Source organism: Drosophila pseudoobscura, chromosome X (assembly GCF_009870125.1).
Source record: "Drosophila pseudoobscura strain MV-25-SWS-2005 chromosome X, UCI_Dpse_MV25, whole genome shotgun sequence".
NCBI lineage: Eukaryota > Metazoa > Arthropoda > Insecta > Diptera > Drosophilidae > Drosophila > Drosophila pseudoobscura.
In genome coordinates, this window is record NC_046683.1 from 52,462,379 (window position 1) to 52,476,777 (window position 14,399).

Sequence of the window (14,399 nt, forward strand, 5' to 3'; positions counted from 1 at the left end):
CATACGGTCTGACCCTCAAAAATATACCAAAATATACCGTCTCATTTTCAAAATATACCGTAGATATACTGACGAATTATTCGAGTTCCTCGTTTTTGATATTCCGTCGTGTATTACTAGCTGGATAGAGCCCTCAGCCCTGCCCACATAATTGTATCCCATTGATGAATGAATTTTCCACAAGATATGCTACTTTTAAGTACTCGTTTTATTGTACTGTGTGTATAACACAACGTTTAAGCAAAAAGTTGAGCAAAAAACAGTGACATGTTGCTTACCTGTTGCTTGTCAACCGGAGTATTTTCAAACTTGACTGCTGTTTCATCAACGCAATAGGCAGATGCTAGCAACTTCGCCATAAGAGCAGGAGGTGCTTCAGGGAATATATTGGTGGACGTTCGCTTTTCCATAACCATGTAGAATGCGTTTCAGTGCTGCCATCGGGCTTGACTTCTCTGCTTATTTGTTTTAGTTTCGTTTCCTTGTCCGCGTACTTTGCAAAGGCGGAGAAGGTTACCGGAAAAAGAACTTTCCTATTCTGTCAATGGTCGAGAATTAGCCAAAAATGTGTCATACATGTAGTGGTACTTATACTTACATGGTTTCAGCATGAATAGGCTAAAACTCATAGTCAGACAGGTGACGAAAAACGGGCTTTACGATGCCATTTGCCCGAGATATACATATCTAGCTCTTCCAAGGTTTGGGAGTTGTCCGGAAACGTACCAACATTAATTTGAGCATGCTTAGGTATACATACATATGTACATGGCAATAGAATGATTCCCCGATTTCGAAATTTCACAAGAATCAATGAGCTTTTTAGAACCGATTCCAGTTGGATTCCTTGATTAAAATTAAAAACAGCAAAGTCAGAAAGACTTTGAATGCACTGCATTTAGTTCACATCTAGATAAGCGTGTACATGGCACTTAAAATAGTATTTGAATATGTTTGTGCTTTCACGATCCGAATGTAGCGAACAGTACGCTCCGTGAAGCGGATTTGCGGTGGATGGTGGATGAGGTGGATTTTATTCCGACAGTTCCCACACGATCCCAGTGAGTTCGATCGCATGATACCTCCACGTGGCATGAAAAGTCTTTTAAACTACATGCAGTTATTTCAATAGAGTTGATTACGAAGAAGTTGCTCAGCACAAAAAGTTTCTCATTTTGGTTGTCAGTGTTATGGCCGACATTATACTTTTGGCTTGCCACATTCTCCCCCGGCAACACGATTATGCGGTAGGGCAGATTTTCTCCAGTATTCAATTGATCAATGGCATCGAATATTTTGTCCGACTCAAATATGTGCGATGGACGCACCACATGCAGCAGATCATCGATACTCATAAGGGGGAGACGTACAAGGGAGAGCATCGTCTTGATATCTTCGCTCGGATTATTTTCCTTCCATTTGCATACAGACCGAAAGATTTCCACTTCGGGGGCACAGAAGCTGTCTCGTCGCAGGACTTCCTCAAGTGATTCCTTGGACAGTAGCTGGAAGGATTCTTGTTTTAGTAGGGCGACCACATTGCGATCCATATACTTGAGGCATTCTTTGGTCAGATCGTTCAGATAGCATCGGCGCGCTGCATCCAGGATCACGCACACATTGCTGAGGCTCAGATTATTCTGGAGGTATATGGCTATGACCGTTTCAACGTATTTCAACCCGTAAAGATGGCTCAAATCTAGCACATCGACTATCTGATCCACGTTTAGTGTGGAAATAGGTAGGTTGCCCGAATAAAGGTACTCGAGTATTATCTTGAAAGCCTCAGACGTCACCTCCAGCCGAATTTCCCGCTCTTTCTGCCATGTCCCCGTAGAGCAGGGCGCGGAAGTACTCAGAGCGAGCTGCCAGAATGTTGCGGTGACCCGGCAAACGCTGATCCTCCACCAAGAATATCACGTCCGAGTAGAGCTCGTTCATGCAGAGACGACTCATGTCCGATATGAAGCCGAGGGCATTATTTTCTTCGGTGCTCATTTTCTGGATCTCTGTGTGTGGAATGGAGGATATCTATATTAGTATTATTTATGTTCTTAAAAGTTACTTTATTTCGAAAGGCAAGCAATATTTAAATGCTGAATTTTTTTCGTGAACTAATTTTTGCACAAATATCAACTTTTGTTGAACGAATTTTGTAATTGTTGATAAAACACCGAACTATTTAAAATACTTTAGGTTCCTTAGTTTTGCAAATCTATTAACTATAAAATAGAAATAATAATGAAAATTAAGCCCGGAAGGGTTCCTAAACCACTTTAAAAATCGCTTTGCACAAATATCAATTTTACTAATTGCACTACGATACCAAACGCAATATTTGTTTGAAAATAAGGGACTGTTTTGAAAATTTCATTCGATTCTGCTTAGTCCTCAGCCTTCTGTGAGATCTGAGAAAAAAGAACGGAGTCAGCAAAAGCGTGGTCCGGCTAAGAATGACAATGCATACAATATGCACTTTATCGCTTGTTTTGCTTTTGTTCATAAAATGGTATAGTCATCTGAGTTAGTGGCCGGAGACACGGCATAACGGAGAGATCTGTATTATGACCATACCCAGTAATTACTGTACTCTTCACTTGGCTCTGTTTTTGTGCGTGTAGTTCAGCATACATATGTATGTGCATGCATATGTTCATGTTAAGATTTTTGAGGTTTTCTTTTATTCTGAATATGTGCAGACATTTTCGTCTTCTCTGTTTAAGATCAAGATCAGCTTCTGGACGATGTTGTTTAGACGGCTCCGCATTTAAAAGCTGGCATTGGTAAAAGTTTAGCTTTCGCTTGCAGACGCAGTTTATCAGTGCTCTTACCAATTATGACCAGGATAATGCTATTTCTCAAGAAACCCGTATGTTTAATATAAATTAAGTAACACGTTTGGCTGACTTTTATCCACAAATGTTTCCTATTTTAGGCTTTTTTTAATGTTTTTAAAGCCGATCAGATGTTGGCTCCATGCGTATTTGCTAGATTGATCGATAGTGTTGATTGGTACAATATGGGTACTCTTAAAAAAAAGTCGCGGGCTCTATTGGAAATTGTAAAAATCATTTTTGTATATAGAAATCTAATGCGTGCATTCCAGTTATTTCATTATCTTCCAGGAATCATGTAAATTGTTGAATAATTCGCAAGATAGTGACCTACCCGTTTGCGTTTTAAAGAAGTCGACAGTGGAAAGAATAAAATCGATATTACTATGGATTCTTTTGCAGAAAAAAGTTCTAGCTGTATATATATATAAATCCGTTTAGGGTATATTATATCCTAATCGAGATATTTAAACGTCGAAATTGAGTTCAAGGTATATTTACGTTATATCGGTATATAATGGTATATTAAATCAATTTGATAAATTCGATTTCATTTTTAAAGGTATATTAAAGAACATAGGGTACAGAAACTTTCACACAAAAGAAATTAGTCTGTTTTAAAGCTGTCGCAACGAAAGTTTGAAACTGGACGCATATGTATATCTCTCTCGCTCTCACACACAAACTTTTACCAAAGGATTGTGTTTGTTTTTGCAGCTAGTCCAGTTTTAATATCGAATATCAAGGTTATTAGCAAAGTAATGTTATACAGTTATTAAAGGAAATAGGGTATACAAGTGCCATACTCCTTAAATATGTAGTTCATATGTACTAAATATGTAGTTACCGTGTAGTTACCATCTACATAATGGCCATTTGGTTGACCTTTTCTATTTGAACCTTATTTTATAAAACATCAAATATAAACGAACACTTCAAATAAGGCAGTCATATAGAAAATTGATTCATCAGTAAAATTATTTTTTCAGGTCTGAGGGACTTAGCTAGCATGTTAAACCGAATAGTAAAACGATCAGAATGTTTAACCCATTGTAGACCAGTTGGTATTACATCCCAAGAAAATAATTAAACTTGATGAATGTTAGTAAAGTTGAGGTGAAAGATATCGTTTTAACTTTTCTGTAAGTAACGAGGAAGAATATGATGGATCTACAAGGAGAATGTACAAGCAGTACTTTTTTCCCCGGTTTAACTCAAGTAGTTCACCTGTTTCAATAGAGGGGGCTTAAGTGGACTAAATTCGTTCACTCATTCGAATATTTTATCGTTTAATCCGCGGTCACACTAATATTCTAACTGTATATATATGTATATATATGTATATATATATATATATATATATATATATATGTATTTTTAACGCGCTGGCGACGTAGGGTCGCATATTTATCAAATAAACTGGAGAACGGCGAGCGATCGGCATTCGCAGCTAGCTTAAGCTTGATTGACCAGGAATTTGTTTATAATGTTGGTTGTGACATAGAATTATTTGTGCAGAAACGGCTGAGCAGTGGGTAAGAAACCAATCTAGAATCTTTGCCACGAGAATGTTAGTGCGTGAGTGTGAGTGCGTGCGAACGACTGTGTGTATGTGTGAAGTACTAGCTAGCAGCTGGTGTGGCGCGGCAGCCTCAACAAAAAAAACAACAACAAAAGCTTTGTGTAACCGGGTTTCCACCTAAAAAAAAACAACAGGAATTGCAACGCGGAAATATGTAACCAAAAAACAAAACAACAGCAACAAAAGCAACGAGAAGATGCAATGTAGTACGAGTTTTGTGGGCCTTTCGTGCAGATATTACCAGTTTTGCAAATGCCACACAATTTCGAGTTTTCCCAGCTGCCACAGCAACAACACAAACCCCAACAGCAGCAGCACAGCTCTCTTGCAGATTTTCCGCATTGCAGTTGCGTCGACGCCGACGTCGACTGAATGGGGACCGCCTAACACCGTTTCTTGTGCTTTGGCATGCAATACGCGTTTAATAAACAATTAATCGCCATGCAATAAACAACAGACAGTGAAGCGCCGCAACAGCAACATAGCATAGATATATGAATATAATATATTACATTACGCCGCTTCGGTCATGTTACGGTATTGCATAATAACTTACAAGCCGCGCTTAGGTTTTTGAGAGCTTGCGTGCTTCTTGACGGGTCTTCTCGGCCCGAAGCAACCTGTTAGCGGATGGTGCTCGCACTCTTTCGAGCGTGTTTGCCTCCCGATATTAGGTATAAAGATGTATGTGTGTGTAAGTGTGAGGGCCAGAATGTGTCGTAAAGTGAATTCAAGTTGTTGGAGCTCTCTCGCTCCCACATACATGAAATCGATACTGAATTTGCTCTCCTCTCTCATTACACTGGCCCCGTTCTACTCTCTTTGTAGTGTGCTGCTCTTTCCACCTGTGGGCAATTATCGCCGCTATCTCATCCATCAAACATGTGAGAACTACAAACACCAGTACGATCTTTTCACATTCTCGGTGGGGCAAGGGCCGCAGCGACGCACTGTGCTTTGTTTTCGCAATCAGCTCCTCGATCCGCACGGCTTTGAGGCGTGAGTAGACTTTTTGTTGCGAAAGACGTAGTGAACTTGAATCTAAGAAATATAATAAATTGACAGACGAAAGCAGCAGCTGAATCAGCCAATCAGGAGTTGGCGGAGCAACGGACATAACGGCAAAGGCAGCAACAGCATCAGCAGTAGTAGTGCGAACAGGAGAAACACCGTAACTGAGCCCTGTAAAATGGGCGTGAAGAAGCATATCAGCGAGACACCTTGTAAGTAACGCTATCCCCATTTTTGGTGGGTGCCGTTTGCAAAACGTTTGCTTGCAAATACACAAGAAAATACGAATTAAAGACAAAGCGTAGGCGAACCAAAGCAAAAGCAACAACAAATTAATAAGTATTTTGTCTTTACGCCGACGCAAGGTATACCTTTTAACATATCTAGTACTCCAGTTATGAAATTTACTTGATAATTCCAATATTTAATTACTCGAATTATATGGTGAAAGATATTAGTTATTTAAAAAATTCCCATTTTACATGTTTTCTTGGGCTCAGAGTATACAATATTATGTTGCTTCTAACAGAAAAATGCAACTTTGCCTCCAGCTAGGGTATCCCAATTACATATGTATTTAACTAAAAATAACCAAATGCTAGCCAAACGACGTCGAAAACGACGCTGTACGAAGGCAGCGCAGCGGGTCACGCAGCTCATTCAAGGTCGCCCTCTTTCTCAAGTGGATTTTTGGTGCTGTTGCATCATTAACAGACGCTCGTTCGGTCGCTCAGCTGAGCGGCTGGCTGCGCACGCTCACTTGTTGCGATGTCTCTCTCTCTCTCTCTCTTTCTCTCTCACTATAGTGTTGACATTCACGAAGCTGGGCGCAAACAGCGAGAGAGGGAAAATTGGGTCAACATTAGTGAATTTAGTTTTTAATTTATTTTATGCCAAATTCGTTGCTTCACCTTTGGTTTTTGTGATTGTTTGTTTGCCAACTCTTCTGCTTTCCTCACTCATCCTCTGATTATCTCTTATCTCTCTCTCTCTCCTCTCCCGTAGTAAGCAAATCGAACTCTGTGGACTTGTATAGACCGCCAGCACTTAGAAAGAACAGCAGCAGCGAAGAGACAGCTGCATCGAACGAAACGCCAGCAGAGACAGCTGCAGGAACAGAAATATCGAATTCTACTTCCAAAGAATCACCGAGCAGGTGGATAATCTCACTTTTATATGTTAGTTGTACAGCCGAACCAATGCATGAGGAAAAAATGTTACTTTGATCATTATATCTGTTAGAGGTTTCACTGTACAATTGACGAAATTCTTTTGTATACTAATCGATTAGCCGTTCATTTTATCGCCTCTGTTTTGGCTTTCTGCTTCTTAGAGAGCAACAGTCCACTCGACGTGAACGCCGCCCCGACCGAGCTGTATATGTGCCAAGGGCACGACGCAGTCAAACTACACCACCGACAACCACAACAACCAGCAGCTCAGCGACAGCGACATCAGCAGCAACTAAAACGACTGCGGCGCCAAGCGCATTACCAGTGGAAGCAGCGCCAGTTGCAGAAGCAAAAGTAAACCCGTCCAAACCAGACGACGGCAACAGTCAGCAGAAGCTCACGAAGAAACCCAAGTCGCATCGGGAGCGTAAGGAACGTAGCAAGAAATTGATATCGGCAACGGAAAAACCCACTGAAACAGAGGCGGAGGCAGCTACGGTGCTTGTGATATCAGGCAGCGGGACTGAAGTGAGAACTGAAAACGAATCGAACCAAGACAGCACCGGCAACTGTGATAAGGAGGTGAGTGTTGCAAGAATGGAGTAGGAGTCATTGCACCGCTAACCATTTCACGTATCCACACACAGATCATGAGCAGCGGCCAGCGTACAAAGCCCGTCAGTGGTAGCAAAGCCAACAGCAATGGAAAACAGCACCCGCCGCCATTGCGAATCGAGGATGTGGCGGCATCCAGGACCAACAATGCAGAGGAAGCTGCCAAATGTGATAATGATGAGCGCGAGCTGCAGCGAGCCTCGAAGGTAAGTCGATCTCCGAGAGTAAAGTCTGAACCCCTCGAATATCTGTCGACGTACTTGTGCAGGAAATCAATCGCAGCAATCGACGCATCATGAAACAAACCTTTGTTTCGGATGTGCTGGAGATACCCGAGAAGATCGAGTTGGTCTCCAAGGCAGCCACTCGGGCAACAGCGACAGCAAAACCACCTGGAGGCAGCACCACCGAAGATGACGATGAGGAAGAAGAGGATGACTGGGAGAATATGTTTGATGAGAGCGGCGACTGTCTGGATCCGAAGATTCTCCAAGAACTGAACGATTCTGTGGGCAAGTGCAAAATAGAGCTGCCCAAGATGGACTACACCGTGAGTAGAGTTAAACCTTTCCCGGAATCCATTTATATTCTGAAACGTGGATTTGGTCCCGCCAGGTGTTTCACATCAAGCAGTCCCTGCTAAACGACGAGGAGTTCCCTCACGTGCTGGAGGTGTCCAATTTTCCAGTGGAGTTCAAAACGCCCGACCTGCTCATGCTCTTCTCGCAGTACAAAGGCAGTGGCTTCGATATAAAATGGGTAGACGATACCCACGCTTTGGCTGTGTTTAGCAGTTCCCGCATTGGTGGGTATATGAAATGCTCTTTGCCAATTCAAGATTCTATGTAACATTCTATGCAATCCGTCCATTCATTCTCTGCACAGCTGCTGAGGTGTTAACAATGGGACATCCATTTGTGAAATTAAAGCCGCTGGCCGAGGCCACACTCGAATCGCGAGTCAAGGCCAAGAAGGCCGGTGCCGTCTCACTGCAACCATATCGCCAGCGACCGGAGACATGCACGGCCTTGGCCCGACGTCTAGTATCCGGAGCCTTGGGAGTGAAACTGGCAACAGCGCCGGAGGAGCGTGAGAACGAGAGGCGTGTTCTACGTGAAGCCAAAGGTGGGTTCGCGCGTTAACAAGTGCCCACCGAGTGATGGTCTCATCCAATCTGTGTTTATTCCATTGCAGAACGTAAACTTTTAGCTGCCAAACAGCGCGATGAGGTCTGGGAGAGCTAGGAGAGCCAGGGTGCTGAGAAGCACGGTGCATTTTTTCTCACATGCGCAACGCATGCTCCAATCAGCGATAAGAATAACACTGCAACAAATACCAGCAACCAACCAACCATAACTCCCACAAAAAGTTTCTCAATCAAAGGTTTAGCAATATTAGAGTAATATCGACAAGCTCAGCAATAATGTACTTTTAATGATCGCTTTTTGTGCAATTAATGCAGATTTTTGCTCAATTTGTTGTAGTTTGTAGTTTGTGCCCATAACGCATGATGTATCGTCTAGATCTTAAGAGAGATACATACATATATTATATATTTATTGGTCGTAGCAAGTAAAAAATGCATAGAAACATGCTCTGTTTTAACTCCAGGCATACACTTTAATTTATAAGCGCAGCAATTTATATAAATATATTTTAATAAAGTTTATATCTTGTAAGTACAATAAAAAATAACTATTCAATTATTTTAATTGCAATTGATGGAATATAGTTACCTACCTACACTGCTTCATACGTATGCACCAACAGAATATACTCTTCTACTGGGTATGAAACCGCAAACATCGACAGTGTTGTAAAGCGTTGCGAGCCAGAAGAACAACAAGCCGGCATTCAGTTTGGTTCACAAAACAGAAGAGTTAATTATAGCATTTAAATAGGAAACAGCTGCCTGTTGTGTGTGAGTTTATTGTCAAACAAAATTATTTTTACAGACTACAAAATGTACTGATAAACAGGGAGAGCTGAGTGAATATAGAAGCTGCATGGATATTTTCGCTTTCGTTGCTGCTTCGACTTCGATTCATTCAATTACACACTGACAACCATAGAATATATTGCCAGCCAACCCATTGGATTGATAAGCATTGAATTGTGCTTATCATTACGGAAGCGATACCAACAACAAGTGAACGGGTTGCGTTGTATGTGCCGCATTATAGCGAAGAACTAGACTTATTGAAAGAGAAATACATCGAAATTTTGACTGCGTGGCCGCGAACTGTGTTGGTGTGAGTGTGTGTGTGTACATGTGCCACGATTTGTGGGTGCGTCCCCTTCTGCTAGCGGGGAGGCGTTCCGTGTCGGTAATAATAGTATCAACCGAAACTAATCAAGCCTACGTGTATTTCATTTCAGAGAAGTTAGCGAGTGCAACATGTACAAGTACTTAGTCGTCCTACTACTGGCCGCTGCTATCGTCCTGGCCGCCAAGCCCGACGATGGCGAATCCTGCTACTCTTTCGCCGGTGGATCTGTATATCCCGCTGAGGAGCCGAAGGGCGATCACCAGCTGCAGTACACCAAGGCAGTCAGTAAGTGTGGACCGACCTCATATGGCGCTTTTTATGGTACATTCATATTTTCTTTGCTCCCAAAATCAGTTTCGAAGCCAGCTCCTGCATTCGAGGGCACTGCTGTGGTGAACAAGGAGATCGTGAAGCTATCGCTCTCCCAATACCTGGGCAAATACGTAGTCCTGCTCTTCTATCCACTGGACTTGTAAGTAGAACTGGATCAGAACCTATTTGATACACTAAACTCACCGATGTGTGTTTCCCCAGCACATTTGTGTGTCCCACGGAGATAATTGCCTTCTCGGATCGAATTTCGGAGTTCCGTAAGATCAAGACCGAGGTGATTGCGGCCAGCGTGGACTCCCACTTTACTCATCTGGCCTGGATTAACACGCCACGTAAGGAGGGCGGCCTGGGCGACGTAAAGATCCCGCTACTCTCCGATTTGACGCACAAAATTAGCAAGGACTATGGCGTATATCTGGAATCGAGTGGCCATGCGCTGCGCGGTCTTTTTATCATTGATCAAGCCGGCGTGCTGCGTCAGATCACGATGAACGATCTGCCTGTGGGCCGGTCGGTGGATGAGACCATACGCCTAGTCCAGGCTTTTCAGTACACCGATACCCACGGCGAGGTTTGTCCAGCTGGTTGGCGACCAGGCGCCGATACGGTAAGCATTCATACATTTCCACATAAAACAGTTGAATGACTGGATATTTGTGTTTGCAGATTGTGCCCGATCCAGAGGAGAAGACCAAGTACTTTGCTAAGAATAACTGAGGGGGGATCAACGAAGGATATATTTTTCACTCCTACTACCCATACCCAAGCCGAAGCTCAGTTACATTCCAAATGTTCACGACTGACCGCAATCGAACAATAGACCCCGCATCGCACGAGTCCTTTGTACATATGGCACCGGTCCGCGTTTGTTTTTTGTATAAAACATATTTTGTTTATTTTACAGATTCATACAGCATAACTGAGAGATAAATAAAATGATGAAGTACATAAGTTATATGCAATGCAAGTGATGCAATAAGTAATGTGTGTGTGTGGCTCTAAACTAACGAAACCATAAATTTTAGAAAAAATTTTTCATTTATCTGGAATAATGTTAACAATTCGATTTCCATTATGTTCATATAAAAATATTCGATAATATGTTGTGTGTCAAATTACAAATAGGTTAACCATTTAGTTAGGTACGCAATTGTTGCTGTTATTAAGTATTCCTGCTGTGCTCCGATCCGACCTTTGGGTAGAACAAAGCTATGTCGAGGTATATAGATTGGGGAACCGTGGGGGAACAACTAGGACGTCATAAGGCACTCGTTCTCGTTTTTGTTCGTGTGTGTTTTTCAGTGCTACAGATTTGTGCGATTTAAATGCCAAGCCAGAAAAGGCAACGACTCAGCGGCATTTCAATTAAACATTGTGCGCGAGTACATACGATGTATGTATGCAAATCATTCCAATCCATTCCCTCAGAGGGGAGATTCCATTCACATCCAGTTTCGATTTACGCGGGAGATTCCAAGTTGATCAAAGAGTTGCACGTTCTCATATTCCCAGAAAATGCGGTTGGTTGCGATTAAGTGATGTGTAAAAAAAACCCTAAATGCTATGACGATGCAACACGTCTAACCACTAAGCAGTCGGCAAATATAATGTGTGTGTGTGTGTTTGTCGATAAATCGAATTGTGGCATCAGGCTTAGTGCTCGTAGTAGACCACATCCTAGAATGTACAGTATGGAGAGCATAAGGCGAGTATAAACCACAGTAACATGACCGAAAGAGTACTTACAATCAGAAAGAGTGCTGCAAATATGAGGGCCTTCATGCGCACATCCAGATTCAGGGGAAACGTGACGCTAAAATAGTCTGCATCGGTGAACAGCTCTCTGCCCAGGCCCGACCACTGTTTGCTTATCTTTCCGATCTCCTCGTTATTGGCGCTCAATACCTACACAGTACAAATTATAATAGGCGTCTGATATTTTATGTTCCGCATTAATCGGGCATTCGCACAGACACACATACAGCATATAGACACTGATAAACAAATGCAGTAAATATCTGAATTAATTGACTCTCTTACGTACAGTCAGACATATCGCCATGACGTCATGACGGCCCTGACTGCAGTGGCTGTACCCCGATATTTACATACATATGTATACACACAGTATGTACTATATATAGTGAGTGTGTGTGTGTGAATGTATACCCACTTGTTGGGCGGCGTGCTAACCTTGAAATTGGTATCACTGAAGCACTTGCAGGGGCAGATGGGGCCCTCGATGTGCAAAACAGTATCGCCAAACGAGTTCTTGATGTTGAATTTTGGTCGTAGGAATGTGCAGACCTGCTCCACTGTTCCAATAACCTGTCCCGGCGGCGCCGACACCTCCACAGCGTTCAAGCAGTCAGGGAAGCAGCAAAGCAAATCGCAGCGAAACGGACGGGTTAGGTGCAGTACCTCGTTCTGGAAGTTGTCCAGGATCTTCATCTCGAAGGGCCGCGCTCTGCCCAGCATGTTACGGGTACAGCAGTCGCTCTCCTCGTAAGCGAAATAAACATTCTGTCCCAGTGAATTTTTAATTTTGAAGCGGTTCTTCGTCTCGAAGCCGGTGAGGAGCTCCAGTTTTTCGATTTTCTGTGACACCAGCAATTGATCCAGAGCCGTCAGATATTCGAGTCCTTGGGGACAGTTGGGCATGCCCACGGGTATTGACATCCAGTTCTCTGGAATGGGGCGTAGTTCTTGATTATCTATACGCTATCCTATATCCATATGCGTCAAACATTAGCATCAATTGCCGAAAACAGAAAATCAACATTTTTTAACACACGCCCAAACACACAAACGCACAAATCTGTGCATGTATTGCAGCCTACGCATAGTTCATAGAAGAAAATAACGATATACACGCACCAGGTCCAGATGGTATCCTGACAGCATCTGCAGACGTGGGCTGACGCACCACAGTATCGTCCTGAGGAACGTCCTGAGGCACCTCCTTGTACTCTTTCATCTGCATCATTTTCGTCGCTGCTGCAAACAAATTTTTAAGAATTCAGCGCAACCAGTGTGACCGCGGATTTATCGATAAGACGTACTGTTTTCTCCTTAGATATATACCAAAAGTACGTCACAAATTGTATATATACCGTAAATATACTGACAAATAATTCCATCCTATTCCTTGATTTTGATATTCGGATGAATAGATGTGGTGGCGAGAAAATCAATGTGACCGCGGATTTGTAAATGTGATTGTAAGCTTTTTACGTTTTCAGATATTTGTTTCTGATTTCTTTTGTGGCCCAGCGTATTTTAATGTATGGGTGCATGGGTATGGGTATTACTGGCCGCTTCTGATATTGTGGGACAAGCGTCTTCAATAAGAGCCAACTCTAAAAATGCTAAAGTACAGGGTATGTGAGCATAGAAACCAAAAATAAAATAGTCCACAAATGCCAGCAACGTAATAATGGTGTACACCAATACATTAAAATCCTCTGGACCCTCAAGAGAAACAGGTAAAAAAACGAAACACAAATTTCAGTTCTAGCGGCAGGCAATACTAATACAACACGCAAAGTACCCTATAATTAAAATTACATTAAAAAAAAGGGTCAACAAAATATTAAATTTGTACATGGTAACTACACGGTAACTACATATTTACAAATCCGTTTTTCCATGAGTATGCCGAATTAAAGCCTTGTGACACTAGACTTAGCTAACCTTGATGCGAAGAGAGAAATGGCTTCAGAGAGAAAACCCAAAATTAGTGTTCTTAGCCGTCTCCAGACACATCTGAAGAGCTGAAGCAATATTTGTTATAGTTATTATATTTATTTATATATTTAGTTATATTTTCATGCACACAGAGCCAGCCAGCCAGAAAAATTGCATCTGAAAAGTTTAACAATCGATCATTTCTGCCGCAGCGCCGCCACCAGCTTAACTGGAAATCCAAGCTGACGAACTATCTCTCTTTCTCTCTCTCACTGCATGCTTTACGAAATGAGTCTGTTTCTGTTTCTGTTTTTGCTGTTGGTCGATTAGCAAAGTCTATTGTCATATGGCCATTAAACTAAAACAGAAATGAATATGTAAGATATTAATTTCATGTTAAATGTAAAATACATGGTGGAGCTACAAGCAGTGCTGCCAGAATTTCAGAGTCAATATAAGCTAGATTCGAAAACTATATCTGCAATCCCACTTTTAAAAGTGCTAGATATAGCCTGAAATATGCTGAAGAGCCTGAAGTGCAGCACCGACTACAAGAGCAAGAAGCTTGTCTATGTTCACAGGGATAGGTGGTCCTGGCGGGTGGTGGGGACAGGGACGGTGACCTTTGACCTGGGCAGTGTGAGGGGATCTCTCTGGCTAAATATAATGGGAGCATATCAAAAGACTTGTCTGAGCCATCAGTAGCCACTCTTGTCCGCCGCATGGCCAGGCTCCTCGTAATCGAGGACGAACGAAGGTGTCGTAGACATGTCCCATGGGCCCCCCAGGGCCTCCGTCATCTAAGTAGAGTCCAAGAAAGTTTTAAATTCTAACAAATGCATATGTATGTATATGTACATATTCATACATATATGTATGTACATTCATACATTTT

General features: G+C 42.3%; 4 protein-coding genes and 1 long non-coding RNA gene across 9 annotated transcripts; 2 read left to right on the forward strand and 3 right to left on the reverse strand.

The window, feature by feature from the left end:
- Positions 1-851: 851 nt before the first annotated feature.
- On the reverse strand, positions 852-3,014 carry LOC6900733 (BTB/POZ domain-containing protein 9-like). The gene is made up of 2 exons (XM_015187747.2): positions 2,832-3,014; positions 852-2,009 (listed from the first exon to the last, which is right to left on the reverse strand). The coding sequence occupies exon 2, from the start codon at positions 1,996-1,998 to the stop codon at positions 1,786-1,788; it is 213 nt and encodes a 70-aa protein (XP_015043233.1). The 5' UTR covers positions 1,999-2,009; positions 2,832-3,014; the 3' UTR covers positions 852-1,785.
- Positions 3,015-4,203: 1,189 nt separating this feature from the next.
- LOC4813370 (R3H and coiled-coil domain-containing protein 1) lies at positions 4,204-8,828 on the forward strand. 2 transcript variants are annotated; one of them, XM_001353831.4, is made up of 10 exons: positions 4,204-4,369; positions 5,245-5,415; positions 5,482-5,639; positions 6,433-6,583; positions 6,761-7,181; positions 7,247-7,420; positions 7,483-7,764; positions 7,830-8,019; positions 8,100-8,339; positions 8,409-8,828. In XM_001353831.4, exons 3-10 carry the CDS (start codon positions 5,606-5,608, stop codon positions 8,456-8,458), a joined length of 1,542 nt encoding a protein of 513 aa, XP_001353867.1. In that variant the 5' UTR covers positions 4,204-4,369; positions 5,245-5,415; positions 5,482-5,605; the 3' UTR covers positions 8,459-8,828. The 2 variants fall into 2 exon arrangements, with proteins under 2 accessions (XP_001353867.1, XP_015043234.2); XM_015187748.2 differs by lacking the exon at positions 4,204-4,369 and adding an exon at positions 5,072-5,090.
- Positions 5,831-6,472, reverse strand: LOC117185129 (uncharacterized). Its single transcript, XR_004470640.1, has 2 exons — positions 6,339-6,472; positions 5,831-6,250 (listed from the first exon to the last, which is right to left on the reverse strand). It is a non-coding gene; the product is annotated as an uncharacterized lncRNA (long non-coding RNA).
- Positions 8,829-9,023: 195 nt separating the features above from the next.
- On the forward strand, positions 9,024-10,772 carry Prx4 (Peroxiredoxin 4). 4 transcript variants are annotated; one of them, XM_015187749.2, is made up of 5 exons: positions 9,024-9,135; positions 9,594-9,769; positions 9,839-9,956; positions 10,019-10,424; positions 10,484-10,772. In XM_015187749.2, exons 2-5 carry the CDS (start codon positions 9,613-9,615, stop codon positions 10,532-10,534), a joined length of 732 nt encoding a protein of 243 aa, XP_015043235.1. In that variant the 5' UTR covers positions 9,024-9,135; positions 9,594-9,612; the 3' UTR covers positions 10,535-10,772. The 4 variants fall into 4 exon arrangements, with proteins under 4 accessions (XP_015043235.1, XP_033240966.1, XP_015043236.1 ...); XM_033385075.1 differs by having other exon boundaries at positions 9,047-9,135; positions 9,599-9,769; XM_015187750.2 differs by lacking the exon at positions 9,024-9,135 and adding an exon at positions 9,178-9,466.
- Positions 10,773-10,832: 60 nt separating this feature from the next.
- On the reverse strand, positions 10,833-12,866 carry scramb2 (scramblase 2). Its single transcript, XM_001353833.3, has 4 exons — positions 12,695-12,866; positions 12,011-12,504; positions 11,564-11,722; positions 10,833-11,494 (listed from the first exon to the last, which is right to left on the reverse strand). Exons 1-4 carry the CDS (start codon positions 12,801-12,803, stop codon positions 11,471-11,473), a joined length of 786 nt encoding a protein of 261 aa, XP_001353869.1. The 5' UTR covers positions 12,804-12,866; the 3' UTR covers positions 10,833-11,470.
- Between the last annotated feature and the right edge of the window lie 1,533 nt (positions 12,867-14,399).

Bases quoted from the DNA above. Each gene is read 5' to 3' on its own strand.
- LOC6900733 (XM_015187747.2), bottom strand. From the start codon at position 1,998: ATGAGCACCGAAGAAAATAATGCCCTCGGCTTCATATCGGACATGAGT.
- LOC4813370 (XM_001353831.4), top strand. From the start codon at position 5,606: ATGGGCGTGAAGAAGCATATCAGCGAGACACCTT. The intron at 7,182-7,246 runs GTGAGTGTTGCA...ATCCACACACAG, and splicing joins CCGGCAACTGTGATAAGGAG to ATCATGAGCAGCGGCCAGCG. The intron at 8,020-8,099 runs GTGGGTATATGA...TTCTCTGCACAG, and splicing joins GTTTAGCAGTTCCCGCATTG to CTGCTGAGGTGTTAACAATG.
- Prx4 (XM_015187749.2), top strand. From the start codon at position 9,613: ATGTACAAGTACTTAGTCGTCCTACTACTGGCCGCTGCTATCGTCCTG. The intron at 9,770-9,838 runs GTAAGTGTGGAC...TCCCAAAATCAG, and splicing joins GCAGTACACCAAGGCAGTCA to TTTCGAAGCCAGCTCCTGCA. The intron at 10,425-10,483 runs GTAAGCATTCAT...TTGTGTTTGCAG, and splicing joins GGCGACCAGGCGCCGATACG to ATTGTGCCCGATCCAGAGGA.
- scramb2 (XM_001353833.3), bottom strand. From the start codon at position 12,803: ATGATGCAGATGAAAGAGTACAAGGAGGTGCCTCAGGACGTTCCTCAG. The intron at 12,505-12,694 runs GTGCGTGTATAT...GCCCCATTCCAG, and splicing joins CAGGATACCATCTGGACCTG to AGAACTGGATGTCAATACCC. The intron at 11,495-11,563 runs GTAAGTACTCTT...TGTACATTCTAG, and splicing joins TTGCAGCACTCTTTCTGATT to GATGTGGTCTACTACGAGCA.